Source organism: Coregonus lavaretus (genome assembly GCF_964263955.1).
Source record: "Coregonus lavaretus genome assembly, chromosome: 14".
In the NCBI taxonomy this organism is placed as follows: Eukaryota; Metazoa; Chordata; class Actinopteri; order Salmoniformes; family Salmonidae; genus Coregonus; species Coregonus lavaretus.
In genome coordinates, this window is record NC_140001.1 from 5168081 (window position 1) to 5187171 (window position 19091).

The 19091-nt window shown below is 41.7% G+C and overlaps 1 protein-coding gene across 1 annotated transcript; it reads left to right on the forward strand.

The window, feature by feature from the left end:
• Positions 1–291: 291 nt before the first annotated feature.
• LOC311141498 (fibroblast growth factor 5-like) lies at positions 292–18812 on the forward strand (the record flags this gene model as incomplete). Its single annotated transcript, XM_084176840.1, has 3 exons — positions 292–541; positions 8156–8259; positions 18441–18812. 3 exons carry the CDS (start codon positions 292–294, stop codon positions 18810–18812), a joined length of 726 nt encoding a protein of 241 aa, XP_084032966.1.
• Between the last annotated feature and the right edge of the window lie 279 nt (positions 18813–19091).

A 19091-nucleotide genomic window follows, 5' to 3' on the forward strand; every position in this document is an offset into this window, starting at 1 on the left:
CTTATGTAACCATACCAAACATAACATATCATACTCATTTGATTGTCACGGATTTACCTTTACTACGTTACATCTAGTCTATGAGACCAGTCTGACAACAAACACTGCTTCGCTGCACCTCCGAACAAGCGCTGCTGGAACTGGATGTGTTTGTGTGCGGCGTGCGCACGGTTCCTCGTGCACTGGCATGGTACACTAGAGAGCTCAAGAACCACAACAACAAAATGATAGAAGGAGAAGAAGTGGCCTAGCAGAGCCAGAGGACAGACAAGAGTTTCCTTTTTTGGAAGAATGAATGTTCCTCTCTCCCATTTTGCCTTTGCTCTGCAGTTGATTTGCGCCGCTGTGGTTGCCGTCTCTGCCGCTGTAGTCACTGGATCCGTTGGATACGTCTCCTTGGAGGACCAACTTCTGGAAGAAGGTACTATCAGTGGTTCAGGACGCAGGACTTGCAGGCTTTACTGTCGGGTTGGCATTGGTTTCCATCTCCAGATCCACACTGACGGAAGAGTCAACGGCAGTCATGAACCTAATCAGTTGAGTAAGTTATTAAACCATTCTGCTATGGCCAGGCCTCTCAAGTGGGATTATGTTAATTGCCCATAAAGTGCGAGTGGATAGAGCGAAGGTAATGCTGAAATGGAAGACTATTGCTTACTGATTCAATTGATGTGTTTCCAACATGAATGTGTGATACATTATTGCATGAAGTTGCCTATGAACTATAATGTGTATTACTATGTATCCTGAAAAAGGTGTTCATTCATATTTTGATTAGCCACTTCAACCTTAATTGTAGTATATTTAAGCAATAATGCAGGAGGAGGCGTGGTATATGGCCAATATACCACGGCTAAGGGCTGTTCTTATGCAGGACGCAACACGGAGTGCCTGGATACAGCCCTTAGCCGTGGTATATTGGCCAAATACCACAAACCCCCAGAGGTGCCTTATTGCTATTATAAACTGGTTACCAACGTAATTAGAGCAGTAAAAATAAATTATTTGTTATACCCGTGGTATACGGTCTGATACACCACGGCTGTCAGCCAATCAGCATTCAGGGCTCGACCCACCCAGTTTTTAATTACATACTGTATGTTTAACCATTACATGTTTTAGGAATAACAAATCACCACACAGCTGTGGAAGGATTGTGTCATGTCAAGCTTAAATAAATATGCTAAATAATACATACATAATTTATGAATAGGGTTCAGATTCGTAGCATATCTAGCTACCCCTGCCATTCCTACACTTATCCATAGCCTCAGGTTACTGGTTTCCCTGAGAAGCTGTTGACTGGAGCACGGACTGGGCCTGTATTCATAAAGCGTCTCACAGAAGGAGAGCTGATCTAGGATCCGTTTGCCTTTCAGATCACAATGAATGCAATTATATGAACGGGGTGGACCTCATCCTAGATCAGCACTCCGACTGCGAAACGCTTTGTGAATACGGGCTCTGGCCATCGTCGGTCTGAAATGGCTTGTTTGTGACTCTTTGGGACATTGGCCAGGTCTGTCTGTGTAACAGGTGCAGCAGAAGAGACCAGGATGTTTTGGATTGGACATCAGTATGATTGTCATCACAACAATGGAATGTGCAACATGGTTGGATGGTTGTCATTGGCTCTGTTTATTACGAAGTTGGGACATGCTAGTTTCCTAATTCCTCCTTCTGTTTCCTCAGTCTAAAAGTGTTTTGGATTCATTAAAAACAAAATTAAATTAAATATTTTTTGTTATTGCCAAAAAATGTAGCTAGTCAAATAATCTTACTCTGGATGATTATGTAATTGATGGAAAGAGTCTTGTAATCTCAAAATGCAATTTTGTATCCAGATCTAATATTAAGAAGAAGAAGAAGAAGAAGAAGATCTTATAGGCTAAGTATTATATACTATTTTGACAAGACACATTTCAAAGTCGCCTAGAGTAATTCTAGAGTACTACTTATTTAAGATCAAAACAGCAACTCTATTAATGCAGTAACAGGAATCTGAAAAGTGTCTATGTGTCTCCAGCCAACAGATACAGTACATATAAATCAGGATCTGACCTTTGGGAGATTCCACCACCCCAGATATCTACTAACTCTCATTTAGTTAGTAAGCAGTTTAAAGCTGACCATGAACATATTGTAATGCACTTTCTCTCTTTCATTTCATGATCTGCTTTAGAAGACATGTCATATTACAGTACATGGAAACATATCCGTTCTTAAAGCTACAGTCTGCCATCTGGGAATCTGTTCAGTGGTCATTTAAAGTCTTAAATTCTCTCCATTAAAAACGTAAATAATATAACGTATAAATGCCTCATGAGCTTAGCACAACTATCTTACCCTATCATAACCCACAATATAAGGTTAAATATTTCTGGCCCCATCCTTCAGCTCTACCAAAACAAGTGGCGGGTGAATACCAGAACAGAGTGAATACCAGAATGTAGCATTATGTGTCTACTGTTCTAACAGAGAGATGGGGTGTCCGTGACTGAGCACTTGACAATCGAGTCTCATATTATCATAATTAATTGGATTTCATATTGATTTCACAAAGAAATCAACTTTTTAGTTTTGTAATGTGGTCTACGCCATTAACATCAATGCATGATTAACAAGTTCTTGAGTTTTGTGTTTGTCTCAAGTTTGATACTGAAACAGGCAAGTAGGTGTTCTTATTTCTGTTTGTCCAAGAAAATACTCAGTAACACATACAATGGTAATACATTGTTATTACTATAGTGTATTACTGTTACCAAACAGGTATAAGATCAACTTAATGGAAAGTGTTACTGAGATTTGAGTTATGATTATTAAGAACATTAGTTTGCTATTACATCAGTGTAGTAACGTGGCTGTAGTTACCGAGGTAACGTCAGTGTAGTAACGTGGCTGTAGTTACTGAGGTTACGTCAGTGTAGTAACGTGGCTGTAGTTACTGAGGTAACGTCAGTGTAGTAACGTGGCTGTAGTTACCGAGGTAACGTCAGTGTAGTAACGTGGCTGTAGTTACTGAGGTAACGTCAGTGTAGCAACGTGGCTGTAGTTACTGAGGTAACGTCAGTGTAGTAACGTGGCTGTAGTTACCGAGGTAACGTCAGTGTAGTAACGTGGCTGTAGTTACCGAGGTTACGTCAGTGTAGTAACGTGGCTGTAGTTACTGAGGTAACATCAGTGTAGTAACGTGGCTGTAGTTACTGAGGTAACGTCAGTGTAGTAACGTGGCTGTAGTTACCGAGGTAACGTCAGTGTAGTAACGTGGCTGTAGTTACTGAGGTAACATCAGTGTAGTAACGTGGCTGTAGTTACTGAGGTAACGTCAGTGTAGTAACGTGGCTGTAGTTACCGAGGTAACGTCAGTGTAGTAACGTGGCTGTAGTTACCGAGGTAACGTCAGTGTAGTAACGTGGCTGTAGTTACTGAAGTAACGTCAGTGTAGTAACGTGGCTGTAGTTACCGAGGTAACGTCAGTGTAGTAACGTGGCTGTAATTACTGAGGTAACATCAGTGTAGTAATGTGGCTGTAATTACTGAGGTAACATCAGTGTAGTAACGTGGCTGTAGAGTTGAGTATTTTTTTGTTATTACACAAGTAGAATGAGTAACAGTCCCTATAAATAACTAGATCATAACTAAAATCTAAATCCTTTTAGAGGGACCAAGGTGTAAACTTTATATATCAACGAATTGGCGAGGGCACTGGAACAGTCTGCAGCACCCGGCCTCACCCTAATAGAATCTGAAGTCAAATGTCTACTGTTTGCTGATGATCTGGTGCTTCTGTCACCAACCAAGGAGGGCCTACAGCAGCACCTAGATCTTCTGCACAGATTCTGTCAGACCTGGGCCCTGACAGTAAATCTCAGGAAGACAAAAATAATGGTGTTACAAAAAAGGTCCAGTTGCCAGGACCACAAATACAAATTCCATCTAGACACCGTTGCCCTAGAGCACACAAAACACTATACATACCTCGGCCTAAACATCAGCGCCACAGGTAACTTCCACAAAGCTGTGAACGATGTGAGAGACAAGGCAAGAAGGGCCTTCTATGCCATCAAAAGGAACATAAAATTTGACATACCAATAAGGATCTGGCTAAAAATACTTGAATCAGTTATAGAACCCATTGCCCTTTATTGTTGTGAGGTCTGGGGTCCGCTCACCAACCAAGAATTCACAAAATGGGACAAACACCAAATTGAGACTCTGCATGCAGAATTCTGCAAAAATATCCTCAGTGTACAATGGAAAACACCAAATAATGCATGCAGACAGAATTAGGCCGATACCCGCTAATTATCAAAATCCAGAAAATACCTGTTAAATTCTATAACCACTTAAAAGGAAGCGATTCCCAAACCTTCCATAACAAAGCCATCACCTACAAAGAGATGAACTTGGAGAAGACTCCCCTAAGTAAGCTGGTCCTGGGGCTCTGTTCACAAACACAAACAGACCCCACAGAGCCCCAGGACAACAACAACAACAACACAACTAGACCCAACCAAATCATGAGAAAACAAAAAGAGAATTACTTGACACATTGGAAAGAATTAACAAAAAAACAGAGCAAACTAGAATGCTATTTAGCTCTAAACAGAGAGTACACAGTGGCAGAATACCTGACCACTGTGACTGACCCAAACCTAAGGAAAGCTTTGACTATGTACAGACTCAGTGAGCATAGCCTTGTTATTGAGAAAGGCCGCCGTAGGCAGACCTGGCTCTCAAGAGAAGACAGGCTATGTGCACACTGCCCACAAAATGAGTTGGAAACTGAGCTGCACTTCCTAACTTCCTGCCAAATGTATGACCATATTAGAGACACATATTTCCCTCAGATTACAGAGATCCACAAAGAATTCGAAAACAAACCCAATTTTGATGAACTCCCTTATCTACTGGGTGAAAAACCACAGTGTGCCATCACAGCAGCAAGTTTTGTGACCTGTTGCCACAAGAAAAGGGCAACCAGTGAAGAACAAACACCATTGTAAATACAACCCATATTTATGTGTATTTATTTTCCCATTTGTACTTTAACTATTTGCACATTGTTACAACACTGTATATATATATATATATATATATAATATGACATTTGAAATGTCTTTATTCTTTTGGAATTTGTGAGTGCTATGTTTACTGTTAATATTTATTGTTTATTTCACTTTTGTTTACTATATACTTCACTTGCTTTGGCAATGTAATCATATGTTTCCCATGCCAATAAAGCAATTAAATTAAATTGAATTGAATTGAGAGGCAGAGAGAGAGAGAAACACAGAGAGAGAGAGCTCATCCCTCGGCAGTAGTACTGTAGATGACTTTATCACTGACCTCAACCCAGAGTCTCTCAGAGCGTTCACAGTCAGCCCATTAACACCCCTATCAGATCACAGCAAAATCACAGTCTACCTGAACAGAGCAACGCTAAACCATGAGGTATTGAAGCTGAATAAACTGCATGATATTAAGAACTGCTATAGCTGGAAGGAGGTAGTGTAGAAACCTACCAAAAAACAATTAGGCAACAACAATTCCAATTTCTCCTAGACAAATTCCTGTTTCCCTGCAATAGTGAAGGTTTAGAATTAGCAGTACGAAGCCTGAACAATATATTTGACCTATCAGCTAACATATCAAATCAAAATAATTCTAGCAGAAAACCTAACAATGAGAAATGGTTTGATGAAGAATGCAAAAACCCAAGAAAGACATTGAGAAACCTGTCCAACCAAAAACACAGAGACCCAGAAAACGAGAACCTACGTCTTCACTATGGTGAAACACTAAAACAGTACAGAAATACACTAAGAAAAAAGAAGGAACAGCGTGTCAGAAAACAGCTCAATGTAATTGAAGAATCCATAGAATCAAATCACTTCTGGGAAAATGTTTGTTACAGTATTTTACTGTATTGCCTTTTTTCTTACTTTAGTTAATTTTTTACTTTAAAAAAAATCTGGTTAAAGGCTTATAAGTATTTCACAGTAAGGTCTACACCTGTTGTATTCGGTGCATGTGACACATACAATTTGATTTGATTTGAAATTGGAACACGCTAAACAAACAACACGAAGAGCTATCAACAATCAGCTATTAAACAACACAAAGAGCTATCAACAATCAGCTATTAAACAACACAAAGAGCTATCAACAATCAGCTATTAAACAACACAAAGAGCTATCAACAATTAGCTATTAAACAACACAAAGAGCGATCAACAATCAGCTATTAAACAACACAAAGAGCTATCAACAATCAGCTATTAAACAACACAAAGAGCTATCAACAATCAGCTATTAAACAACACAAAGAGCTATCAACATGGAGATGTATGGATTAACCACTTCTCCAACCTTTTCGGCCATATAACAAAGAACCAAGAGCAAACACATATGCATGATCAATTGCAAAACTTATAATCAGCTATTAAAGACTACCAGAACCCACTGGATTCTCCAATTATATTGGATGAGCAGAAAATAAAAAATAAACTCCAACCCAAAAAAAGCCTGTGGTGTTGATGGTATAACTAAATTAAATGATAAAATATACAGACCACAAATTCAAATGTCTCTTCAACATCATCCTTAGCTCTTCTTCGCATCTTCACCAATATTTGGAACCAAGGTTTGATCACCCCAATCCACAAAAGTGAAGACAAATTTGTCCCCAATAATTACAGTGGACAGTAACCTCAGAAAAATCCTCTGCTGTATCATCAAAAGAAGACTCCAACATTTCCACAGTGAAAACAATGTCCTGTGCAAATGTCAAATTTGCTTCTTACAAAAATACCGTACGACAGACCACGTATAAACCCTCTTATTGACAAACAAATAAAACAACACAAAAGCAAAGTCTTCTCATACGTTGTTAGCTTTTGACTCAATTTGGCATGAGGATCTGCTATACAAATTGATGGAAAGCGATGTTGGGGGGGGAAGTTAAAATTGGCAATATAAACACAGATTTCTTTCTTCAGGGCCGTGGGGTGAAACAGGGATGTAGCTTAAGCCCCACCCTCTTCAACATACACTGAGTGTACAAAACATCAGGAACTCTTTCCATGACATAGACTGACCAGGTGAAAGCTATGATCCCTTAATGATGTCACTTGTTAAATCCACTTCAATCAGTGTAGATGAAGGGGAGGAGACAGGTTACAGAATGATTTTTAAGCCTTGAGACAATTGAGACATGGATTGTGTATGTGTGCCATTCAGAGGGTGAATGGGCAAGACAAAATATTTAAGTGCCTTTGAATGGGGTATGGTAGTAGGTGCCATGCACACTAGTTTGAGTGTCAATAACTGCAAAGCTGCTGGGTTTTTCATGGTCAACAATTTCCTGTGTGTATCAAGAATGGTCCACCACCCAAAGGACATCCAGCCAACTTGACACAACTGTGGGAAGCATTGGAGACAAAATGTCCATGCCCTGACGAATTGAGACTGTTCTGAGGGCAAAAGGGGGTGCAACTCAATATTAGGAAGGTGTTCCTAATGTTTTGTACACTCAGTGTATATATCAAGGAATTGGTGAGGGCACTAGAACAGTCTGCACCTTCATGATGTAATGTTTACTGTACATTTTTTAAAATGTTTTTTTGTTGATGATGTTTTTTGTTTCTTCTCACATTTGTTTATTGTTTATTTCACTTGCTTTGGCAATGTAAACATATGTTCCCCATGCCAATAAAGCCCCTTGAATTGAATTGAGAACGAGAGAGAGAGCGATAGAGGCAGAGAGAGAGAGAGAGAGAGAGAGAGAGAGAGAGAGAGAGAGAGAGAGAGAGAGAGGCAGAGAGAGAGAGAGAGAGAGAGAGAGAGAGAGAGAGAGAGAGAGAGAGAGAGAGAGAGAGATAGAGGCAGAGAGAGATAGAGGCAGCGAGAGAGACAGAGAGAGAGGCAGAGAGAGAGAGAGAGAGAGAAAGAGAGAGAGAGAGAGAGGCAGAGAGAGAGAGAGAGGCAGAGAGAGAGCGAGAGAGAGAGAGGGGGGGGGGGGAGAGAGACAGAGAGAGACAGAGAGTGACATAGAGAGACACAGAAATAACGAAACAAAGAGAGGAACCCTAGAAAATCCAAGAAATAGCATATTGATGTATTGTTGTGATGATGATTCTGTTTCTATTCTCAGGTGTCCTTGAGCTCTTTGCGGTTTCTCAGGGGGTCATCGGTATCCGAGGAGTCTACAGCAACAGATTTCTAGCCATGAACAAGAGAGGAAGGCTGCATGCCGTCGTAAGTATCCCAATAAGTACCCCATTTATTATATAGTGCACTACTTTTGCCCAGGGCCCATAGGGTGCCATTTATGGTGTCATTTTGCAGAAACTACATTGTTTCTTTTCATGAAATGAATTTGTCCTGAACACTAAAAGAGATGAAAGCCATAGTACGACCCCAGATCTGTTTGTGCTGTGTTGCCAATGGGACCAGGCTAGAACCAGGCTAGAAAGTCATGGCACAGACAACAAATGTGAACCATCTTGAGAATTGCTGATTTACTTTCCTTTTTTTACCATGAATTGCTTCAAATGACTTTAAATCTGCACCCAGCAGTCAGTCAGCTAGCCAGCCAGCCAACCAGCCAGGCGGGCAGCCAGGCGGGCAGCTACACTGCTGTTTGTAAGCTGGCCAGCCAGTCATCTAGCTCTGCTGACAGTCATCCGTAGGGAGCCTGGGCTTGGCCTGGCTGGGTAGATAGATACAAGCCTCTTCCTGTTAGCATGTGTTAACGGGCAGTCCAGATTAGTCCAATCTGGGAAGGCCGATAATATATCTAGAGAGAGAAAGAGAGAGAAAGATACAGCGACAGAGAGACAGACAGGCAGACAGAGCGAGCGAGCGAGTGAACGAGACAGAGGGAGAGAAAGAGTGAGTGAACGAGACAGAAATAGGGAAAAAGTGAGTGAACTGGACAGAGAGAGGGAAAGAGTGAGTGAACGAGACAGAGAGGGAGAGAAAGAGTGAGTGAACTAGACAGAGAGAGAGGGAAACAGTGAGTGAACTGGACAGAGAGAGAGGGAAAGAGTGAGTGAACTGGACAGAGAGAGGGAAAGAGTGAGTGAACGAGACAGAGAGGGAGAGAAAGAGTGAGTGAACTAGACAGAGAGAGAGGGAAAGAGTGAGTGAACGAGATAGAGAGAGCGAGAGCGAGAGCGAGAGCGAGAGCGAGAGCGAGAGCGAGAGCGAGAGCGAGAGCGAGAAACAAAGGGATAAATGTGAAGAAGTCCTGTAAGCCGCTGCAGACACAGTGGACAATTAGAGTTTGTCCAGCTGAATAGGATCCATCAGTGGTGAATTAGTCTGGATTCTCCTCGCTCGCTGCGCACACACACACACACACACACACACACACACACACACACACACACACACACACACACACCTGAGACGCCCAGCCCTGTGTGTGTGTGTGTGTGTGTGTGTGTGTGTGTGTGTGTGTGTGTGTGTGTGTGTGTGCGCAGCGAGCGAGGAGAATGCCCAGCCCTGTGTGTCTCGTCTGTCTGTGGTCGGGGGGCTCGTCTGTCTGTGGTCGGGGGGCTCGTCTGTCTGTGGTTGGGGGGCTCGTCTGTCTGTGGTTGGGGGGCTCGTCTGTCTGTGGTCGGGGGGCTCGTCTGTCTGTGGTCGGGGGGCTCGTCTGTCTGTGGTTGGGGGGCTCGTCTGTCTGTGGTCGGGGGGCTCGTCTGTCTGTGGTCGGGGGGCTCGTCTGTCTGTGGTTGGGGGGCTCGTCTGTCTGTCGTCGGGGGGCTCGTCTGTCTTTGGTTGGGGGGCTCGTCTGTCTGTGGTCGGGGGGCTCGGGTACCACACACTGTCTTTATCCGTCTGTCATATTTAGTGGCAATTGATTGTCTGTAATAATGGGCAAGTAGACAGATGTGTTTTATCTACCAAGCCAGCCATTACAAACAACATCTCTTCTAAGGTCAAAGGGTCACCTGGATTTATTGAACAAACGTTGGGGGGAGGGAGGGAGGGAGGGAGAGCATGAGAGAAAGAGAAAATAAAAGGAACCATACCATACAGGTTATTAGATCTGGTGGGAGCTCTGCCGAACCATACCATACAGGTTATTAGATCTGGTGGGAGCTCTGCCGAACCATACCATACAGGTTATTAGATCTGGTGGGAGCTCTGCCTAACCATACCATACAGGTTATTAGATCTGGTGGGAGCTCTGCCGAACCATACCATACAGGTTATTAGATCTGGTGGGAGCTCTGCCGAACCATACCAAACAGGTTATTAGATCTGGTGGGAGCTCTGCCGAACCATACCATACAGGTTATTAGATCTGGTGGGAGCTCTGCCGAACCATACCATACAGGTTATTAGATCTGGTGGGAGCTCTGCCGAACCATACCATACAGGTTATTAGATCTGGTGGGAGCTCTGCCGAACCATACCATACAGGTTATTAGATCTGGTGGGAGCTCTGCCGAACCATACCATACAGATTATTAGTTCTGGTGGGAGCTCTGCCTATAAACAAATGAACAATAAAATACGGAAGACCCAGTATTAAGTAAAACAAAGAGATGTTCTTGGTTGACACTCCCACAGTAGTATAGGCCCGTAGTGCAGATTTGCAGTAGTGGACTTGAGGAATAGGCCCGTAGTGCAGATTTGCAGTAGTGGACTTGAGGAATAGGCCCGTAGTGCAGATTTACAGTAGTGGACTTGAGGAATGGGCCCGTAGTGCAGATTTACAGTAGTGTACTTGAGGAATAGGCCCGTAGTGCAGATTTACAGTAATGGACTTGAGGAATGGGCGCGTAGTGCAGATTTGCAGTAGTGGACTTGAGGAATGGGCGCGTAGTGCAGATTTACAGTAGTGGACTTGAGGAATGGGCGCGTAGTGCAGATTTGCAGTAGTGGACTTGAGGAATGGGTGCGTAGTGCAGATTTACAGTAGTGGACTTGAGGAATGGGCGCGTAGTGCAGATTTACAGTAATGGACTTGAGGAATGGGCGCGTAGTGCAGATTTGCAGTAGTGTACTTGAGGAATAGGCCCGTAGTGCAGATTTACAGTAGTGGACTTGAGGAATAGGCCCGTAGTACAGATTTACAGTAATGGACTTGAGGAATGGGCGCGTAGTGCAGATTTGCAGTAGTGGACTTGAGGAATGGGCCCGTAGTGCAGATTTACAGTAGTGGACTTGAGGAATGGGCCCGTAGTGCAGATTTACAGTAATGGACTTGAGGAATGGGCGCGTAGTGCAGATTTGCAGTAGTGGACTTGAGGAATGGGCCCGTAGTGCAGATTTACAGTGGTGGACTTGAGGAATGGGCCTTGGCTATCGCTAAGAGTTCTAGAGGAGTCGCGTCAAGGCCAACCATAACCACCCATAACCACCCATAACCACCCATAACCACCCATAACCACCCATAACCACCCATAACAAGACAGAAAACTGGGATGATGTCTGAGTCCTGAATAATTTATGTCTATGTTAAACCGTCAGGAACAAAAACACTATGCCTAAGGACTAACCCAAAACCAAATAATATGGGTGCCACAAAGTAAATCATTCAAGTAATATCTAAATCCTACTAGCTCCAGTGCTCACTCCCTCCGCTAGTCAAAGAACACACACAGACAAAACACACACACACAACACACACACACAACACAAAACACACACACACACACAACACAACACACAACACACACGCACCAGTCATTCTCCCACCAGCTACAAGCTACGACAGCAATTCTTGGCCTCGTCTTCTTCAATTACGCTCGCCTCCACACTTCAACACACACTCAAGGTTTGGACAAGCTAATCCGATGCCCAGGTGTCAACGGGCCTGTCAAATTCCCAGTGACGTGGTGTTGCTCCTTCCATCCGTCTGCTTCTATCCGTCTGATCCGTCTGCTTCTCATCCGTCTCCTTCTATCCGTCTGCTTCTCATCCGTCTGCTTCTCATCCGTCTGCTTCTCATCCGTCTGCTTCTATCCGTCTGCTTCTCATCCGTCTGCTTCTATCCGTCTGCTTCTCATCCGTCTGCTTCTATCCGTCTGCTTCTCATCCGTCTGCTTCTATCCGTCTGCTTCTCATCCGTCTGCTTCTATCCGTCTGCTTCTATCCGTCTGCTTCTCATCCGTCTGCTTCTATCCGTCTGCTTCTCATCCGTCTGCTTCTATCCGTCTGCTTCTATCCGTCAGCTTCTATCCGTCTGCTTCTCATCCGTGCTTGCTTGGTCGCTGGTTCTGTTAGCTTGGTATCTAGCAGGCTGTGGCTGTTGTAGTAATATGTGGTGTCGGAGGGTGGAGCTGGAGCTGGTAGCAAGTGCAGGAGGAGTGAGAGAAAAAGGTGCGTCCATCCCTCATTATAAAGGGACCCAAGCAGGTGAGCCCGTTCAGGTAGTCCGAGGCAACCTAACATGAGTTGGGCTCACACACAAAAAGGGGCGGGTTAATAGCATGAGATTGACACATCATATACAAATCACAGTAACCCCCTTTTGCCACATATGAACATTTCGTCAACTCTTTGATCAATGCTTAAGTGATAACTAAACAGACTAAAAGGCTCAGATGAGCTGTTCAACCTGAGTATGTACAGCCTCACATAGTTCTGCACAAGTGTTGTAGGATCATGGGAGACGGCTGTTTTAAAGAGTGTAACCAATCGTTCAGGCCGCTCGCAGGTTGGACAGCTGTCCAAGCATTATGATTTTACACAATAAAACCTCCATCTGCTTCCAGTCATTAAACTGAACTCAAACCATAAACAGAGACAGGATAGAAGGATAGAACCATGGAATCCTTTAAACCATAAACAGAGACAGGACAGAAAGAAGTCGACCAAAACAATGTAATTGCCATGGAAACGCGTGGGGGAAAGTTCCCTATTCTCCTTAATGCCCGCATTTAGGCAATGGTTTAAATCTGTATATCACACTATGTTGAGGTGTCACGTTCGTTGAATGACGGGTCAGACCAAGGCGCAGCGTGATATACGTACATGTTTATTTTATCTATTAAACACACGACAAAACAACAAAGGAAACGAAACGTGAAGTCCAAGGTAGAACACACACACACACACACACACACACACACACACACACACACACACACACACACACACACACACACACACACACACACACACACACACACACACACACACACACACACACACACACACACACACACACACACACACACACACACACACACACACACACACACACACACACACACACACACACACACACACACACACACACACACACACACACACACACACACACACACACACACACACACACACACGTTACAAGGAACAAGATCCCACAACCCACTAGTGCCAATAGGCTGCCTAAGTATGAACCCCAATCAGAGACAACGAGCTACAGCTGCCTCTGATTGGGAACCACACCGGCCAACATAGATCCACACAAAATAGATCGAAACCTAGAAAACACACAACAAAGAATATACACACCCTGACTCAACATTTATGCGTCCCCTGAGTCAGGGCGTGACATGAGGTAAAAATCGGAGTATAATGCTTGTATGGATGTCAACCCCAACACATGTTCATGTCATCATTACCAATCAACAACATTACAGTTAAAAAACGACTTTGACTACCACCACCGATTTCTGTGTGCTAGCTATGCTAACCAGCTTATTTGAATGGGAGTTAGCATTTTGCAGTCACTTCTTCTAAATCTGAAAACTTCTACATGTTGGACTTAAGTAGCCACATTGTGGACCTGTTCCAATGCATACATCATGACAGATTTGACAAATATACACTTTTTTTTGGGGGGGGGGGGGGGGGGGAATGGATCAGCTTAATATTGCAGATAGATTGTATCTTATATCAATGTAATTGTCTGCATCACTTCCAATCCCCCATGTTTTTTTAAATTTGTATATATATATATACTCCCCTTTATTACTTTTCAACCCCACCATCCTTTCCCTACTTGGAGTAAATTAGTGAACAACAATGCCCAGGCCTCTACTTCCGGTCTATACTTACTATCTACACCTTATGGACAGAGTTAATTTTACAATAATTCTATTATATATAAATATATATATATATATATATTTTTTTTTTTATTATTTTTTTTTTGCTCCTGAACTTCTTCTACTCTCAACCTCTCCGATCATTTTCATGGTGTCCATCCGGTTTGCTTCTATATGCCATATCTTTCTAACTGTACTCCTTCCCAAAAGCTCCCAACATACAACCTATATACTTATTATGGACACAGTATGCTTACATTATTAGCTATCTTTGTTATTATTTGTTGTTATTTGTTATTAGTCCCATCCTTCAACTCTATTCAATACCTCCCATCTATCTCTTAACACCATCCATATAGGATTTCTATTTGCCATATATATTTCAACCGTACTGTGATGTTTCACAAAAATTCTGAACCTCTCTATTCTCATTGCTTCTACAGATTGTGAATTAAAAATAAACATTTTTGCTAAAAGTATTATTATATTATTGATTGATTGACTATGACTTTTCAGATCACCCAGTAATGCTATCTGCAAGGTTAGTTCCAGGTAAATATTGCAATCCTTTAGCCATTCCTGGACCTGTGTCCAAAAACAAGCTACAAATGGACAGAACCAAAACAAATGATCTAATGATTCTGTCTCTTCACAGCAAAACCTGCAGAGCTGGGAAGATTGTATCCCCCATATAAATAACATTCTATTGGTAGCAAGAATTTTATATAATAATTTAAATTGAAAGATTCTAATTTTTGAATCCGGTGTCGTTTTGCGTGTCAGTTCATAAACACTATGCCATGGGATCGGTATGTCAAAGATCTCTTCCCAACTATTTTGCAATCTATATGGGACGGCTGTCAATCCTTTGGTCCTTAAGTGAAACTGATATACTTTTTTATTTATCACAGTTTTCCTTAACCAATTATGTTCTTTAATGCAAGGCCGACAGACAAGTTCCTTACTTTCTCCCCCTTCCACTTTCCTCTTCCACTTTTGCGGTAAGGCTGCAATTATTTGGTTGTAATTTTGGGTAGAGCAGACATTTCCATATGTTTTTGTTAGCTGCATGTGCGACATAACTCCACCAGTCCTACCGATGATATCATTTACGAAGATTATACCTTTTTTAAACATTCTGTCAAAAAATAAAGTTTTTTTGTCAATTAGTATATTTGAATTTAACCACAATATTTGTTGCATTATTTGTTCTGTCGTTTCTGGAGGATTAAATTGAAATTGCAACCAACTTTCTATGGCTTGTTTTAGAAATAGTGACATTTGGGAGATTATTTCCTTTTCAAATAACTGAAAGTGAGAGGTTGTAATCTGAATAAAGGGAAAAAGTTCTTTCTTGAACATTGGGTGAGACAATCTTACTAATTTGCTTGAGAACCAGTTCGGATTTAAGTATAACTTTTGTATGACTGAAGCTTTTAGTGATAGGTCTAATGCTTTAATATTTAATAATTTCTGTCCTCCGAATTCATATTCATTATATAAATATGCTCTTTTAATTTTGTCTGGCTTGCCATTCCAAATAAAATTGAATATTTTTTTCTCATATAATTTAAAAAACTGTTCGCTAGGCGTAGGCAAGACCATAAGCAAATAGGTAAACTGGGATAATACTAAAGAGTTAATCAGGGTGATTTTTCCACAAATTGACAGGTATTTTCCTTTCCATGGTAGTAAGATCTTATCTATTTTTGCTAACTTTCTATTAAAATGTATTGAAGTGAGATCATTTATTTCCTTTGGGATATGTATTCCGAGTATATCCACATCACCATCAGACCATTTTATTGGTAAACTACATGGTAATGTAAAAATTGTATTTTTTAGTGATCCAATACGTAATATAGTACATTTGTAATCCAGAGAGGTTAGAAAATGTATCTAGATCCTCTATGAGGCTGTGGAGGGATTCTAGTTGTGGATTTAAAAGAAAACATGAATCATCAGCGTACAATGACACCTTTGTTTTTAAGCCCTGTATTTCTAATCCTCTGATATTATTATTGGATCTGATTTTAATAGCTAACATCTCGATGGCCACAATAAATAGATATGCAGATAGTGGACAACCTTGTTTCACTCCTCTTGACAGTTTAAACCTTTCTGAGAAATAGCCATTATTTACTATTTTACACTTAGTGTTACTATACATGATTTTGACCCATTTTATAAGAGATTCTCCAAAATTGAAATGCTCCAGGCATTTATATATAAACCCCAGTCGAACTTTATCAAATGCCTTTTCGAAGTCTGCTATGAATAGCAGGCCTGGTTTCCCATATTTTCCATAGTGTTCTATTGTTTCCAATACTTGCCTTATATTATCTCCAATGTATCTTCCATGTAAAAAACCTGTCTGATTAGAATGAATAATATCCGACAATACCTTTTTAATTCTATGCGCTATACATTTTGCTAGGATTTTTGCATCACAACACTGAAGTGTAAGGGGCCTCCAATTTTGTAAATGGACTGGATCTTTATATTTTCCACTTGTATCCTGTTTCACTAATAATGAGATCAGACCTTCTTCTTGAGTGTCAGATAATCTACCATTTACATAGGAGTGGTTAAAACATGCTAATAACGGTCCGCTTAGTATATCAAAAAAGGTTTGGTATACCTCGACTGGTATGCCATCCAACCCTGGAGTTTTCCCGGACTTAAAGTCTTTAATTGCATCCAGAAGTTCCTCCTCTGTAATTTCACCTTCACATGAGTCTTTCTGTGTGGCTGTTAATTTGACATTATCAATAGAAAAAAAAAAACTACAATTAGCTTCAGTTAGAGGAGATGGAGGCGACTGAAAAGAAAATATATGCTTAAAGTACTTTGTTTCTTCCTTCAAAATATCATTTGGTGAATTATGGGTGAATATATACACTTTGTTCGATCAGATTTGTTAAATGTGCGCCAATCTGGTCAATGGAACGTCTGCGTTTCATTGACTCCTTTACCGCATCTATAGAAGGATAGAACTATGGAATCCTTTTGGTGCTACTCATCATACCTCAACATTCTACAAGCACTAAATATTCTAAGAATGTAATAATATATGGCATTTAGTAGACACTTTTATCCAAAGCTTTTTAAGCATTTAGTAGACACTTTTATCCAAAGCTTTTTAAGCATTTAGTAGACACTTTTATCCAAAGCTATTTAAACAGTGATTACATAAATTTTTTTGTGTGAATGTGACCCCAGCGGAATTAAAATCCACAAACCTGGAATCACAAGTGCCACACTCTTAACAACTGAGCCACACAGGACCATTTTGAAAGAGGAATTAAGTCCTTGTTGTAAGGCTTGTGGTACTGTGGAGCTACATTATCTGTCAACTAGCTGTGCACAACTGCTACAGTGACGCCTTTCAGTGTGTTGGGAGAATTTACTGTGCTGTCAGGCTAAAACTGTTGAAGTCACCTACCCACAACCATCGAGGGCTTTCCCATACAATTGTCTAATTATTACTCAAAACAACAATACCCGGAGGATGCTGGGGATTACAGAACAATTTATAAAGTTGATGGTCTTCATCTGTTGTTATGGTGGATCATCTTGTGAGTGACATGTTTACAGAGTGGCTGTAATGGCACCGTGTTCTGCAGTGTTGTTGTTTCAGAACCAACAGAACAGGGTAAGGGCTGTAAAAGGCATTGTAGCGTACATGTTGTACTGCACCTGTGGGCATCCTGGGGTAGTACATGTTGTAGTTTCCCACCAAAGGTATTTTTAGGGTTAGTTAGGAAGCCACAAGACAGACATCTTGTGTTGTGAATTTTTTGGATTTTAGTTGAGGAATGGGTTTAGTCTCAATCCTGAATGAGCAAAGTCATTCATTCAGATCACATTTACTCGGGGCGGCAGGTGGCTCAGTGGTTAAGAGTGCTGTGCCAGTAACCGAAAGGTTGCTGGTTCTAATCCCCGAGCCGACTAGGTGAAAAATCTGTCGATGTGCCCTTGCGCAAGGCACTTAACCCTAATTGCTCTGGGTAAGAGCGTCTGCTAAATGATTAAAATGTAATGCATGTATCATGATGATTTTCTGGAATCTTAGAAGTCGCTGTTCCTTTTTTAACAAATATCTTGTGTGTTCTGCATGCACGTTGAGGAATGGGTTGGGTCTCTATACTGAAGGAGTGTAGTCATTAAATCAGTTTACATGTTGGTTCTATAATGAGTATTGTGGCAGTACAAAGAAGTCCCCCCCGTTGTGCCAATACTCATTATAGAACCAAACAGGCTTCTTTGCTTGCTGAACAGGTTTACAGAGATAATCAAGAAAGTTTCTATGTCAGGTCATTAATGCCACTTCTTTCTCTTCCTGCTCTGTAACATTATGTTGAGTAACATACTTAACAGTACCATTTTGCTCTCTGTAACATCGTTTTATTTTACGTTCTCGAGGAGCGGTTCACGGACGACTGTAGGTTCCGGGAGCGTTTCCAGGAGAACAGTTACAACACGTACGCCTCGGTGTTGCACCGGAACCACCGGACGGGACGGGACTGGTATGTGGCCCTGAACAAGAGAGGCAAATCCAAGATGGGCTCCAGCCCCAGGGTCAAATCACAGCACGTTTCCACGCACTTCCTCCCCAGGCTCAATGTGCACCACCTGCAGAGCGTTCGAGGCTTCGCCATCACCAACAGGAGCAAAGAGAGGAGGAACAGCCTTCCACCACAACCGGCACTCGCCAAACCGCCCTCACAGCCAAATGCAGGGACAAGGAAGAGGGTGCAGACTGTCAAGTACTGGCCCAAGTTTCGGTTTGGATAGACTGCGGAGTAATGGGGGAGGAAGTAGTGCAAACTGTATGTGCATTGATTGGGTGGCCACATAAACATGGACATGACATCTGTTGCCCTCGAATAATTGCTGAACTTTTACTTTTCTGTTATTTCGAAAGCATTCCAGTTGTCATAAAGTAGCGAGTTCAAAACCAAAGGGCTATAAAATGCAATCGACAAGCTTTGTGATTGTAAAGCTATGATGGTTACAATGGTTGGGGTTGGAAATACTTCCGAAGGGGGTCCCTTCGGCCAACTAAAAACACAA